Source organism: Microtus pennsylvanicus, chromosome 8, assembly GCF_037038515.1.
Source record: "Microtus pennsylvanicus isolate mMicPen1 chromosome 8, mMicPen1.hap1, whole genome shotgun sequence".
Taxonomy (NCBI): domain Eukaryota; kingdom Metazoa; phylum Chordata; class Mammalia; order Rodentia; family Cricetidae; genus Microtus; species Microtus pennsylvanicus.
The window spans coordinates 1,708,684-1,721,506 of NC_134586.1; the positions used below are offsets into that span (position 1 = coordinate 1,708,684).

Sequence of the window (12,823 nt, forward strand, 5' to 3'; positions counted from 1 at the left end):
TTTGTACTCAATCTCAAATTACTGAAAGGAGGAAGGAAGAAAGGAAGAAAGGAAGGAAGGAAGGAAGGAAGGAAGGAAGGAAGGAAGGAAGGAAGGAAGGACAAACAAATTATCCTCAGAGCTTCACCTCTGTTGGCTGCTCAGTTCTGCTGCTATTCAGGGCTGAGCTCACTGTGATTTGTTGAATCCTACCCACTTATAAGAATTTCTTTCTCCTAACTGCCCGCATGGCCTCACCCTTGTAAGATCCTGAGAATAGGCCCCTGGCCATTTTATCTCCCAGCCCCTGGCACAGCATGGTGCCGAGTGAGCACCACACAGATGCTGAAGGACTGTAGCGTTTACTTCTGTAAACTAGTTTAAGCCACCAGACTTCTGGGATGCTGCATACATTCTAGACTCAGTCATGGATGGGGTCAGTCAGTGTCTTGATGCCAAAAGAGGAAGCCAGCACGTGGGCTAGCCATGGGGTCAGTCAGTGTCTTGATGCCAAAAGAGGAAGCCAGCACGTGGGCTAGCCATGGGGTCAGTCAGTGTCTTGATGCCAAAAGAGGAAGCCAGCATGTCGGGAGAGAGAGAGAAGCCACAGAGTGAGGGCAGCGTTTGTCAGATCTCGTCTCGTGCCTTGAAGGGCAGTGTTGGTGCTGAGCTGTGCGTTCTCACTTTATGGAGTCCACCTCGCTTTGCCTTCTTGTGCCTTTGTATTGCAGACACATCACTTAGGCAACTTCACTTTCTATCCATAAGTAAAGAGCCTTCGCCTGCGGCAGACATGAGAGAGAAGGGCATGCCCGGAATCCCTCAACAAGGGGCAGTGTCTGTATCATCTTCCGCAGGGTCTGACTTAGCTACATTGTCTCTTACATCAGATCCTCTGCCCACTGCACTCTAAGATGCAAGGGCAGACCGGGCTGGACAGTTCAAGGCTTTGTGTCCAGGTGGTGTTCTGCTCCTTCATGTCTGCAGCCAGGTTCTGCTACGCCCCGACAGAAAGCCTCAGCCCAGATGACCACACCTTACCAAGCTCCAGGTGTGTCTCCAGCAGAGAGAAGGGGCCCCTTGCTTCCCTGCAGAGAGCATCTCATTCATCATCCAGTTGTGCAAACCTGGCCAAGGCCTTCACTCCTTCCCTGTGCAGTCACTCACGTAATTCACAACACTCAGAAACCTGCTGGACATGAGAACCGTTGGCATTCAAAGGCAGCTCATGAAGCTGGGAACAGAACACAAAAGGACCTGACAACAGTGTGATTCTTGTTTTCTTCCTTTTTAATGTCCTCTGTAGGTCTGGAGTTCAGACTCTGCCCCACAATGCGAAGGTTCATTACAACTACGCCAACTTCCTAAAAGACCAAGGCCGGAACAAGGAAGCCATCTACCACTACAGAACCGCCCTCAAGTAAGCACCGCAGAAGGCAGTTGCTCTATGCTGGGACAGGGCCGTTCATGTTACCCTTCTCCTCCCAGGGTGTGAGGGCCGTTATTTCTCTTGACAGTGAACTCACCCTTGGGAGTAAGAGGGCTCTTGAATTCTGAGTCTCCGGGCTCAGTATTCACGTCTGTCACAGATGTACTCAGTGTTGCTTCTCCTTTTATGTTCAACATCTTGCAAAAGAACAACAACAACAATAATAATAATAATAAATAATAATAATAATAATAAAATGCTCATAGCTACACATAAGAGTGGGGTGGGATTCAGCTGGATTATGCAAATTTGCAAAACAGGAGTTTCTTGTTAAAAGTACACTGTAAATTTGGGGGAATACGTATCCTAATGAACCTTTAACAGCATGTATATTGACCGCTTTAGGCCTCTCTCATGCCTTTCTCATGTCTGCATACGCACATGGTATGGAGGCCTGAGGCTCTCCTCAGAGGTCATTCCTTAGGCACTGGTTGCTTGGCTTTGAAACAGTCTCAGCAGCCTAGAAATTGCCAGTTAGACGAGACTAAATGGTCCTTGAGACGTGTTTCCAGAAAGCTGAAAAAGAAAGATGAAGATATATTCCACCACAGGTACTCGTAAAGTAGGCTTTGGCCTTAATCGTAAACGTCTCACAGTGTCTCATGTGTTCTTGAAGGGAGGCCATGGGCAGTTAGTCTGTCCAACAGTGCTGGTGGGAGAAAGATTATCTCCATGCTCACGAATTCTGTCAGCTTCAAATAGAAAAGTAATTCTAACCCTAAGCCACAGCGGGGCCAGAGGTTTATGTTAAGTGAAATCCTCAGCCAGTTGTTGCCACAAAATTATAGTTGCTGGTATTTCTGCTTCTTTCCTGTGAAACAATAGAAATAAATATTTACTTCTAGAAGAAATATATTCCCTGAATGAGGGAAAGACAATCAGAACTTAAAGCCAGTGCTGAAATTAGTGAGTTATTTATTTCTCTCAGCCCAGATTCCAAATGTTTCTGATTTAAAATTTCATTTTTGTGTGGTCTCTGCTCCCAAGGACCTTCAGCATATATCAGTGTTTTCCTTTCTGTTTTGAAATAGGTTATCATTCTTTGTGTTAAACAGAAAAGGAAAACCCCCAGGGCCATTCATCGTTGTGACAATTGTCTGTCCTTGGTGATTGGAAGACTGCTACTTCAGTACTGCTATTTCTTGGTGGGCGTTTCTGAGAGAGGTCATCTCCTATCCAAGGCTCATCTCCTCCGACCTGGGGCACCTCAAGCTGTCCGTATTACCACAGCAAGAAAGATAGTTTTACCAGGAATTCTAATTGTTCTCAATAACAACCCGCAGTCAGATATTAGGGGTGAAATATATGAGCCCATGGTGGGGAGCCGTTCTCATTCAGAACACCACAGGAAGGATCCCACAATGGACCAGGCTCTTTCCTCTTGGATTAATCTCCAGTGTGATGGCTGGTTTCCCCTGTTGACTTGACTGGTGAAGAAACACCTAGGGCACTGATAAGACACACCACCGAGTGTCCTGTGAGGGTGTTTCCAGGGAAGAAAGACTGCTCTGAATGTAGCTGGCATCGCTTTGCAAGCTGGGTCTTCAACTGAATGGAAAGAGAAAGGGGGGATGTTGGTTGGGCACCAGCACTACCCTCTGGGGGAGGTGTGAGCCAGCAGCCTCCTTTCCCCTTGCTTTCCCGGTGTTTTATTACAGGTTCAAAATAGGGAACTAATACATCTACCCAGAGTTTGATTGGGAAGGAATTGAACTAACATCTGTTGCCATGACTGGAATCCTACAGGGAGATAGATCCCAGTAGATTGAGATGAGTGTCTGTGGGAACACGGACTAATAGAGGAATGAGTAGACACACGGCTGTCTTTAGAGTCTGAGGAGACCTGAGATGTCTAAGTAACCATTGCTCTTGGTGCCTCTGGTCTGTCAGCTCCTTGCCATTCCCCTAAAATGCTGTTTGGAAGCTGCTGGGGTCCAGCCGTTAGAAACCAGGAGTCAGTGAGGGTTTCTGGAAGCTCCTTTACATTCTTACTGAGGGGACATTTTAAATGTCTTTCTCGTGACCATGACACCATCTGCCCTGTGTCTTTGGAAAAAATTAAGATCCCAATATTGTCTATTAGCCAGTTTTAGCTGGGAGGAGATGGTTTCTTTAGCTGTTGCAGTAATTTTACCGGTGAAATTCTAAAGAGTTTTCCAATATCACAAGTAGGTATTTGAAATGATTTTTGTTTCTTTCATGTTGATAAACCAAGAAGAGATTACATTCTTAATCTGCATACACACGCACACATCAAATGCACATGTGCATATGTGCACATATATACACATATATGCGCTTTTATTATGTCTCATAAAGCTTAAGAAATTAACATTACTTAGAAAAATACTGAACTTTAGTGAAATTCTGGCCAGCGTCAACTGAGCTTCGAAATGGAAGTGTCGTTATTTATCTTCAGGAGAGTTCCGTGCTTTCTGGCTGCCTCTTTTCCTCCCCACGTCTCACTTTCGTTTAACTAGCTTAGCTAAGGCTCCCCAGGATGTAGACTCCAGGGCAGAGGTTTGCATGCAGGAAGGTCATCCAGAGCATTCTCATAAACACAGGAAGAAAGCAAAGAGCAGGACGGACAGGGCGTGGGATGCACTGACCCTGAGTACTTCTGCAGCGGGGCTGACCCCCCCAGAGCTATCATGAGCAGACATCCATCTAGACACCGCTTGTCTGCCAGGCAGGCAACACCCTAGGCGTCTGGTGGGGAGGAGATGGGCCTGGGTAGCACCCACATCCTGGCAGGTGGAATCGAGTACCTCCAAACTGAAGGCACACACTCCAAAAAAACACATAGTTTTTTACAGGAGAGGTAACACTTACCTCTTCTTTACAGGAGAGGTAACACTTACCCAAAATGTATGGGATCTGAAGTGTTTTAGAGTTCATAACATTTCATCAGAATAAAGTTTTGGCTTTGTGTTAATGAGGAGTTGCCACCTCCTTCATCTCATTATTGTCCCTGCAGTAGGCTTCAAGTAACGTTCAACTGACTCATCGAATAGCAACCAGAAACAAATTCTGACCATAGTCACCACCTGAGTGCTGGGATTAAAGGTGTGAGCCCTGCCACTTGGCGACCAAGGTGATTCTTTTAAAAGAAACCATTTTATTTGGGAACTTGCTTAAAATTTCAGAGGATTAGTCCATTATCATCATAGTAGGGAGTATGGTGGCTCATAAGCAGCCGTGGTCCTAGAGCTGAGAGCTTTAGATCCTGTTCTACAGGCAGCGAGAAGGGAGGGATGGAGGGAGAGAGAGAAGGACTGGGCCCGGCATGGCATGGGTTTTTGATACCTCAAATCCCACTCACCAAGGCCACACCTCCTAATCCTACCAAACATTCAAACACATGAGGCCATAGAGGCCATTCTCACTCAAACCACCATGTTTCACTCCCTGGCCCCACAGGCTGTTACCTATATCATAATACAAAGTGGATTCAGTCCAACTTCAAAAGTTCCCGTAGTCTACGGCAGTCTTAACATTGTTTAGAAGTTAAAAGTCTCTTCTGATGGAAACGGAGACTGCTCATTTGTTTCCCGATCACCCAGACCCGAATAATCACACAGAAACTTTATTAATTATAACACTGTTTGGTCTGTTGTTCTGGAAATGTTCTTCAGTTGCTCCAATTTTAAACAACCCTTCACATAAGCCTGTCTCTATTTCTTCTTCATCTGCTGAGTAGGCTGTTGGGTCTGTTGACTTTTTGCCTCTCAAGTGAAACAATCTCCTAGATAGCAACAGCCTCTTCTCTGTGTCCTCCTGCTTCCTGGAACCCCTGGGGCTGCTCTAAGGTCACCAGCTGCTTCCCAGCAGATGGGCCTTAGAGCCACCTGACTATTGGAGCAGCTGACTGTCCTCATCCTCACATGGACACCCTTCTTTACCTGGTTGGTTCTGAGCATGGTGATCCATGCTGTTGGTCTCCCTGGTATTTCCGTAGACTCTTCTTCCTCTGATAAACCCTTAATAAACAGTTTTCCCCCTCCCCTCTTATGCTAGGCTTTCTTATTTTGGGTATTCACTTCCTTTTAGAAAGCTTCCCTTTGCCCCTTTGTGCTGCTCGGCCCTCAGATGTGTGTGCATTGCCTGTCATTCCTCTATGACAGCCACATGCCTGGCAGGCTGCAGGGCATTTTTTCATCCTTCCCCTTGCACTACACACTCAGCTACCCACCCTCTCTGCAGAGCCTCCCGTTTCTACCATTGCACACCCAGCTGCCCACCCTCTCTGCAGAATCTGCTGTTTCTACCATTGTACACCCAGCTACCCACCCTCTCTGCAGAGCCTGCCCGTTCCTACCGTTGTACACCCAGCTACCCACCCTCTCTGCAGAGCCGGCCTGTTTCTACCATGTCTGGGTAAACATTCTCTGGTTCCCTGAGTTCTTCAGCCTTCCTTTCCATGGAACACCGTTGCTACTCTGTTTGGTGGTATGAACCTGGGAGAGTTGAACCTGAAAACGAGGGGAGCTGAAGTCTCATGCAGTAGCCAACTTTATTCAGAGCATTGGATAATTTATATTCTGAGGATATCCTAAGGGTTGGGCAAAGTCATATGAGCAAAGTTCACTGGAGTTTAAATTGTATACAGTCACAAGGGCAAGGTCACATGAGTTTAGGCTGTATATAGTTACAAGAACTACTTGTGCTTTGGAGCATATCCTGAATAATAACAGCTGAGACGATGGGTAAGCTGAAGTAAACCCACTCCTAATATCACACCTGGAAGGGACACAAAGGCATATTCCAAGAACAAATTCATGTTATGGAGGAACAGGTTATAAAACTCTTACCTATTTCCTTGGAGTTTTCTCACAAGCTCTCCGAAATCTCCTCCCATAATCCCACTGGATGAGAAGGAGACCAGTAACCACAAGTTTTAAGCCAAATCTGAAGCAGGCCTTATTAACTGCTGGCCTGGAAGACACACACTGACCAGATCCATGTCCTGTCCCAAAGAATAGCCCCGAATTATGTTTGGTACCTACAAAGGCAAAACCTACAAGGCTTTGTGTTTCCTGCCTTCATCCAATGTAGCCAACATACATCCTAACTTCCTTCTTGCCTACATGCGTCCCACCTACGTGTGGCCAAGCACATCATGTGCAGGTGGGGCAACCAACCATGTTTATAGAAGTGAAAACACTGACTTGTTGCCCTACTTGAACCATAGCCCCCAGCATTCCAGGAAGTTACCTGTCCTTGGGCAGGTGGGGCTTACAGGCTAGAGGCACTTTTGTTTTATAGATCTCTGAAACACAGTAATTAAAACTTAGTATAACTCCAGCCTTCACAGTACCTTCCCATCTCTCCCTGATTTGCCCCTTCATCAGGCCCCAGCCTCCACCGTTACTGTCCCCAGTCATCCGTGTCCTCCCTGCTCCCCGCAGCTCAGATTCCACTTTTGCTCTCTGTTTCCTGGAAGCAAGGGGAGGTTGTCTTGCTGCTCTTGGCCTTTGACCGAGGGCATGGCCCACTGTAGGTGCTTGGTAAATGCTTGTAGAGAAGCCTGTGTGACAACAGTGCACAGCATCTTGTTGTGCCCAAATCTGCTAAATCCCTGCCAAAGCCAACCAGGAGATGGAGTCCCGTGTGTAAAAGCAAAGAGCCTTTATTTTAATCAAGTTTGCAAACTCGGTCTCTCCACATGTCCAACGTATTGGAATAACCGGAGAGCCCGAGCTCAATTAGAATTGGATTTTTATAGTAGTAAAGGTGGGGGTGAGGGTTTCTGAGGTTCAGGACCCCTGATTGGCTGACATTTGTCTAGGGTGTCCTGGTGAGTGTGTTTTGGCAGGTGATCCTTTCTACAGTGGTTGGAATGTTAGACATTCCTTTGAATGGTCTGTTCTTGGGCCGGTGGTTGGGTAATCTCCGCTTGTGGTTCCTCCTGCAACCAGGTATTGCCTCAGGGTAAACTACTAAGACTCAGGCCTCTTATCAAATCATGGATGGCCGAGTTCTACTCTGGCAGGTGATAACGGTTGGAAGTAAAGAACTTTCTTTGGCTGACTTGCCCATACTTAGCTTATTATGGCTGGCCCCCACAATCTCAGTCACCAAACACTTAGTGACAGTCCCACCATGGTATGTGATGCTTCTCAGAGAGCTCTGGGCAATGAGGGCAGAATAACCCATCCCGGCACTGGGCTGATCTGGGAATTGTCAGATTCTCCACAGCCTACCTATTGCCAATCACATGCCCCCAGTGGTCAAGACTGACGTCAGAATATGTGTCCTTCCCACCTCCATGATGACTTCAACTGAAAGCTGTTGATTAGGGGAATGTGGACGTGTCTTCCTGCCCATGGTTGTCTCTGAGTTAACTCACCAGCCAGTATGTTCATGATAAGAAATGTCATAACAGCTAGGACCCAGGAGCACATGAACCTGTCACTCAGAAGGCACACAGTGTAATAATTCTGCACAAGAGGGACCTTGGCGACAAGTAAGTCCAAATCACGGCAGGTGAGAGCCCATACAGACAGAACTTAAGTAGGGAGTGGAGGAAGGAAAGGGAGAGAGAGAGAGAAAGGGAGAGAGAGATGCAGAGAGGGAAAGGGAAGAGGAAAAAGAGGGAGAAGTAGGCAGAGTTTTACTTTTTTTAAAATTTTTCGAGACAGGGTTTCTCAGTGGCTTTGGAGCCTGTCCTGGAACTAGCTCTTGTAGACCAGGCTGGCCTTGAACTCACAGAGATCCGCCTGCCCCTGCACCACTGGTGCCTGGCAGAGTTTTGCCTTTTAAAGAGACAGGGTACTTCCTGCCCTGCACTCAGGTTTGACATAGGACATGACACACTGTCAGGTCCTCAAGGGGCACAGCCAGGTTCCTCTGGATGCTCACACACAGGACTTTGAATGACCTTCTGACCTTGGACATGGCTTTAAAATTGGTCCAGAATTGTATTTGGTGTGGAGCAAAGAGGAAAAGCTTTGGAAAACGCTGCTGGGCCTGAGAAGATCAATTATTCCTGTTGTGAAGAACTGATAATACTTCCTCATTCTCAAAATGGAAATGGCCCCTTAGCCTTAGTGTCTGAACAGACGTAGTACAGGAAGAACAGGTGGATAGGAGCTGGCTTACGTCTTTGTTCACTGATCTGGTGATGGAGAAAGAATAGATGTTATTTTGACTGATGGGAAGAATTCAAAGGCCCCTAGAGGCAACAAAGAGGGTGAGTGGTGTGTTCATGTATTGTGGGGGGGGGGGATGCATGTGTGAGCATGCATATGTGTGTCCAACTGTTCAGGTGAGTGTGGAGGCCTGAGGTTAAAGTCAGGTGTCTTTTTCCAGTCTCCTCACCTTGTTTTTTTTTTTTTTTTTGAGAGTCTCTCACTGAACTGAACATAGAGCTCACTGATTGTATCAACTAGGCAGCCAGTAAGCCTTAGGAACCCACCTGTTTCTGCTCCCCAAAGACCAAGTTTACAGACATGTACAACCACATTCAGCTTTTACATGAGTGTTGGGGAATCCTAGTAGCATCCCTGTAGGACAGGGACTTTATCAACTGTCTCCCCAGTCCCACAGTGATGTTTCTGATGTGAGGACCCCACCTGGCTGTGATCCCGGGATCCTGCATCTGACCCAAAGCACAGTTGTGATGGTGGAGGTTTTTACGCCCATTGCCTCATCCATTCACACGGAAACTCATACCCAGCACCACGCTGCTGAACATCTGTCCCCCCTGGACCAGTTTCCTGTTTCACTCAGCCACTCAATCCAGAGTTCATCACCCCGCAAACCATTGCTATTGAAAAGAGCAGAGAGGTGTTCGTTCAGTAGATTTCCCACTCTGGAATCAGGACAACACAACCATTTACAAGTGACTCACTTCCTTATGGGCTGGGAGAAAATGTTTTCACTCCAGAGCCTGGGCCTAGCGCTGGGCAGAGTCCCTCAGCAGCAGCACTGAGGTCTCTGTAGTGAGAAAGGTGAAGCCCCTGAGGCTCTGAGTGAAAAGGGACCAGGAACTCAGTGCCTGCAAATAGGCAGGAGGCAGGTGAAGCATGAGCCATCCCTTCAGATGATCCCAGGAGCAGACCTGGAGGATCACCACTGCCCCAGTGTCACCAGGGGCCAGGACAATTGAACTGGTGGCACAGAAGGAACTGGGCACATAAAATATGCAGAATTAACAGTCTGTCGTCTGTAGCAAAGTTTATTCTGTGTGTACTTCAGGCCAGTGAACTGAGATTTATTCTTCCTAGTCATGGTTTCCTTTGTGATCATTTTTCTCTCAAAAGGAAATAGAAAATTAAAAAAAAAAACAACCTCAGGGCAGTTAACCTCAAATAAATTAATGTGTGGCGTGAAAATCAGACACTTGGTTAGGAGTGTGTGCTCTGGAAGGGGAGTCGCAAGCTATAGTATATAAGTCAGTGTTATTTGAAAATGACTGGTAAGGTACTGAAAGGGTAAAAACGTATAACATTCTTAACTTTTAAGTTTTAAAAGACACGAGTGAAACAACACCCAAGCCCAAACTTTAGCCCCAAACAGCTATACCTGTGGCGCTTTACAGACAGGGCTGGAGGGAAGGCGTAGTGGGCTCTTGGTGGGCAGGCATGGTGACAGGAGGTGCTTGAGGTCAGATCCTAGCACCCACGTAAAAAGCCAGTGTGACTGCTTATGTCTGTAATCTCAGCCCTGTGCAGGTAGAGACTGGATCAGTGGGGACTGTTGGCCGCCAGCCTGGCTCCAGTTTCGGTGAGAGACTCTGTCTCAGAGAAATAAGACAGAGAGTGATATAGCAGGGCACTAAATGTACTTCTCGCACAGACCCGTGCACACGCATGTGTGTACACATACACACACACACAAGCCTTACAAACAGTAACCCATAAAGCAGGAGTTTGCTTCTTACAGGCAGCTGAGTGTTGTTGACTCTCGCTGGTCCCCATACAATGTGTGCTTCTCAAAGAGGTCACTGTATAAACGGAGGACATGTCCGCTCCAACGTATGGTTGAGGGGAAGGTTTGTCTTGCAAATATGAGAGAGAGATAGCGAGAGCTGTCTGGAAGTGTCCAGGGCAGGGAGAGGAAGCAGCAGACGGAACGTTGCCAGCAGAAAGGACTTGGTCGTGAGAAGAGAAAGAGAAGAGCAAGAGAGTAAGGCAAAGAGAATGAGGGCAAATGAGACCAAGGAAGAGGGGGCCCCAGAGAATGCACAGCCAAAATAGTCAGGTTATACAGGAGCGAGAAGCCGGGAAAGGGAGCCTATGAGATGGAGATGTTTAGGGAAGGGAATGGAGTGAAAAAAGCTGAGAAGAGCCAGGGGAAAGGGAAGAGCCACTACCATAATTTAAAACCAAATTTGAAGCAAGCTTTAATTAGATAATGGTCATGTTGATGGACTTTCTGGCCAGGTCTGTCTCTGTGTTTCCAGAAAATGGCCCCAAGTCATGGTTTGCAGGGGTTTTAAAAAGGCAAAACCCATAATTCGCCACATTTCCCATGGGGTCCAATCAGCAGCAAGCATACATCCTGACGCATTTCCTGCCTGTGAGCCTCCCGCTGGCATTGGTCAAGTGCAGTGGGTACAGACATTGGGTCTGTAGATGGGTCAAATGGGCTTGTTTAGGAGAGTGAGAACCTGTGGGTTGTTACCTCCCGTAAACCACAGCCTCCAGTGTCAGGAATCATCTGTCTTTGAGCAAGGGACTTGCAGGTTAGGGGCATTTTTGTTTCATGGATCTCTTAGGCACAGTAATTACAACTTAAGAGTGTAACTTTGGTTCTCACAGATGCCAACATGGACTCATGTTGTCTTTATCTGAGTTACTCTATTTACCAATTAAGACTCGGGAATCAGATACTGGGGTCAAGAAGCAACCAACTGACCTTCCTTTTTGGCCAGAGACCTCGACACCCCCCTCTCACCCATCCCGGCCCCCCACTCCCCGCAAGAGGTATCCTCCTCCTCTTAGTCCCACCTACTCACCCCCTCTCTATCTGTATTCTTGAGTCCTCCACATTCCCTATGCTAATTCTTGTCAGCTAGTCGTTGGCTCCGCCCCCAGATTCAAGGTTAATTTTATTAACCCAGTCTCAGTGTGATCAGATATCCCACAGCAGACTCAGTAACAGAGACTTGTGATACTGGGAGAGCCTGGTGGCGAGCTTGTGTGGGGGATGCTAATATCAGCGCAGATGACCGTTTGTGCCGAGTTCCTTTCAGGCCTGACAGTCAGGACGATTTTAAGAGAGCAGGCAATGTTTGGAGTAAACAAGTCTCTCTAAAGCCAACATTTTTACATGTTGCGTTGATTTCACTCCTTCCTCTGAGAACTGGTTCATAATAGGTCATAATTTAAGTGAATTGCTCAGAGGAAATAATAGAGATACGCTAAATAAAAGCTCTAACTCACAGCAATTTATTTATTCGCTGAGCGTTGGGTGACTCATGTATTATCTGGGAAAACAAATGGATCAACAGAAATAATTTGCCTTTTTAACACCTAAGAAGACAAGTGCCTCTGGGATGGTGTGTGTGTGAGTGAGTGTGTGTGTGTGTATGAGAGAGAGAGAGAGAGAGAGAGAGAGAGAGAGAGAGAGAGAGCTGTTGCTTTAGGTCATTTTCCCAGCCTCGGTTTCCTCAATGATAAAACACTACACAGGGAATTTTTACATAAGGTGATGTATAAGAAAACGGCTTCAAAATGCATTTGCACTAGAACATACTGGGCTGGGCCTTGGCTTGGCTTTTCTGCATTAAAAGCTGGCTCCATGGATAAGTGACAGACAGAGCAAGCCTTGTAACCCACTAAGTGTGTCCACTCCAGGTCGTCAGAAGGGCTGACTGGGCAGCTGTTCTGCCATATTGCATGAAGGACTGACTTGACCCCCTCCCTGTCTTAATGTGAATAATTTAGCTTGCTAACACATAGTCCACCCTGCTTTTCATTTCCTTTGAATTTTAGGAACACTGGCTCTCACTTCACGGATGCTAGTTTTTGTGTCTGGACTGTTTTAAGTTCTCAAGATCTTAAGGACTGTATCGAGCCAGGTGGAAGGAGAGTGAGGAAGCATGGGAAAGGGGGTCAGACCAAGTTTTCTTTTTATGGAAAGATGTGAGACTTCCATCCTTTCTTCAGTCTTATTAGGTTCTGATCCAAAGATATTTGAAAAGATCCCCCCCTGAGGGGACTCCAGATCAGTTGGTAGCTATGTGACCTCAACAGGAAGTTCCCACCCAGAGCAAGAAGATTCCTTGGCAGAAGAGTGTAATCGGCCTCTCAGGGACTAAAATGTGTTTACTCTTCTAGATTGACATTGTATTTACTCTTGCAGTGTTGGGGTCTACTTACTACACCTCTGAGTTCAAAGGTGTTGCTT

The 12,823-nt window shown here is 46.8% G+C and overlaps 1 protein-coding gene across 1 annotated transcript in view; it reads left to right on the top strand.

The window, feature by feature from the left end:
* Tmtc1 (transmembrane O-mannosyltransferase targeting cadherins 1) overlaps positions 1–12,823 on the top strand; it is a 217,226-nt gene that overhangs the window by 165,921 nt on the left and 38,482 nt on the right. The window contains exon 11 of the mRNA XM_075982230.1: positions 1,286–1,399. Coding sequence (XP_075838345.1) covers positions 1,286–1,399 — 114 coding nt within the window. The remainder of the gene's footprint in view (positions 1–1,285; positions 1,400–12,823) is intronic.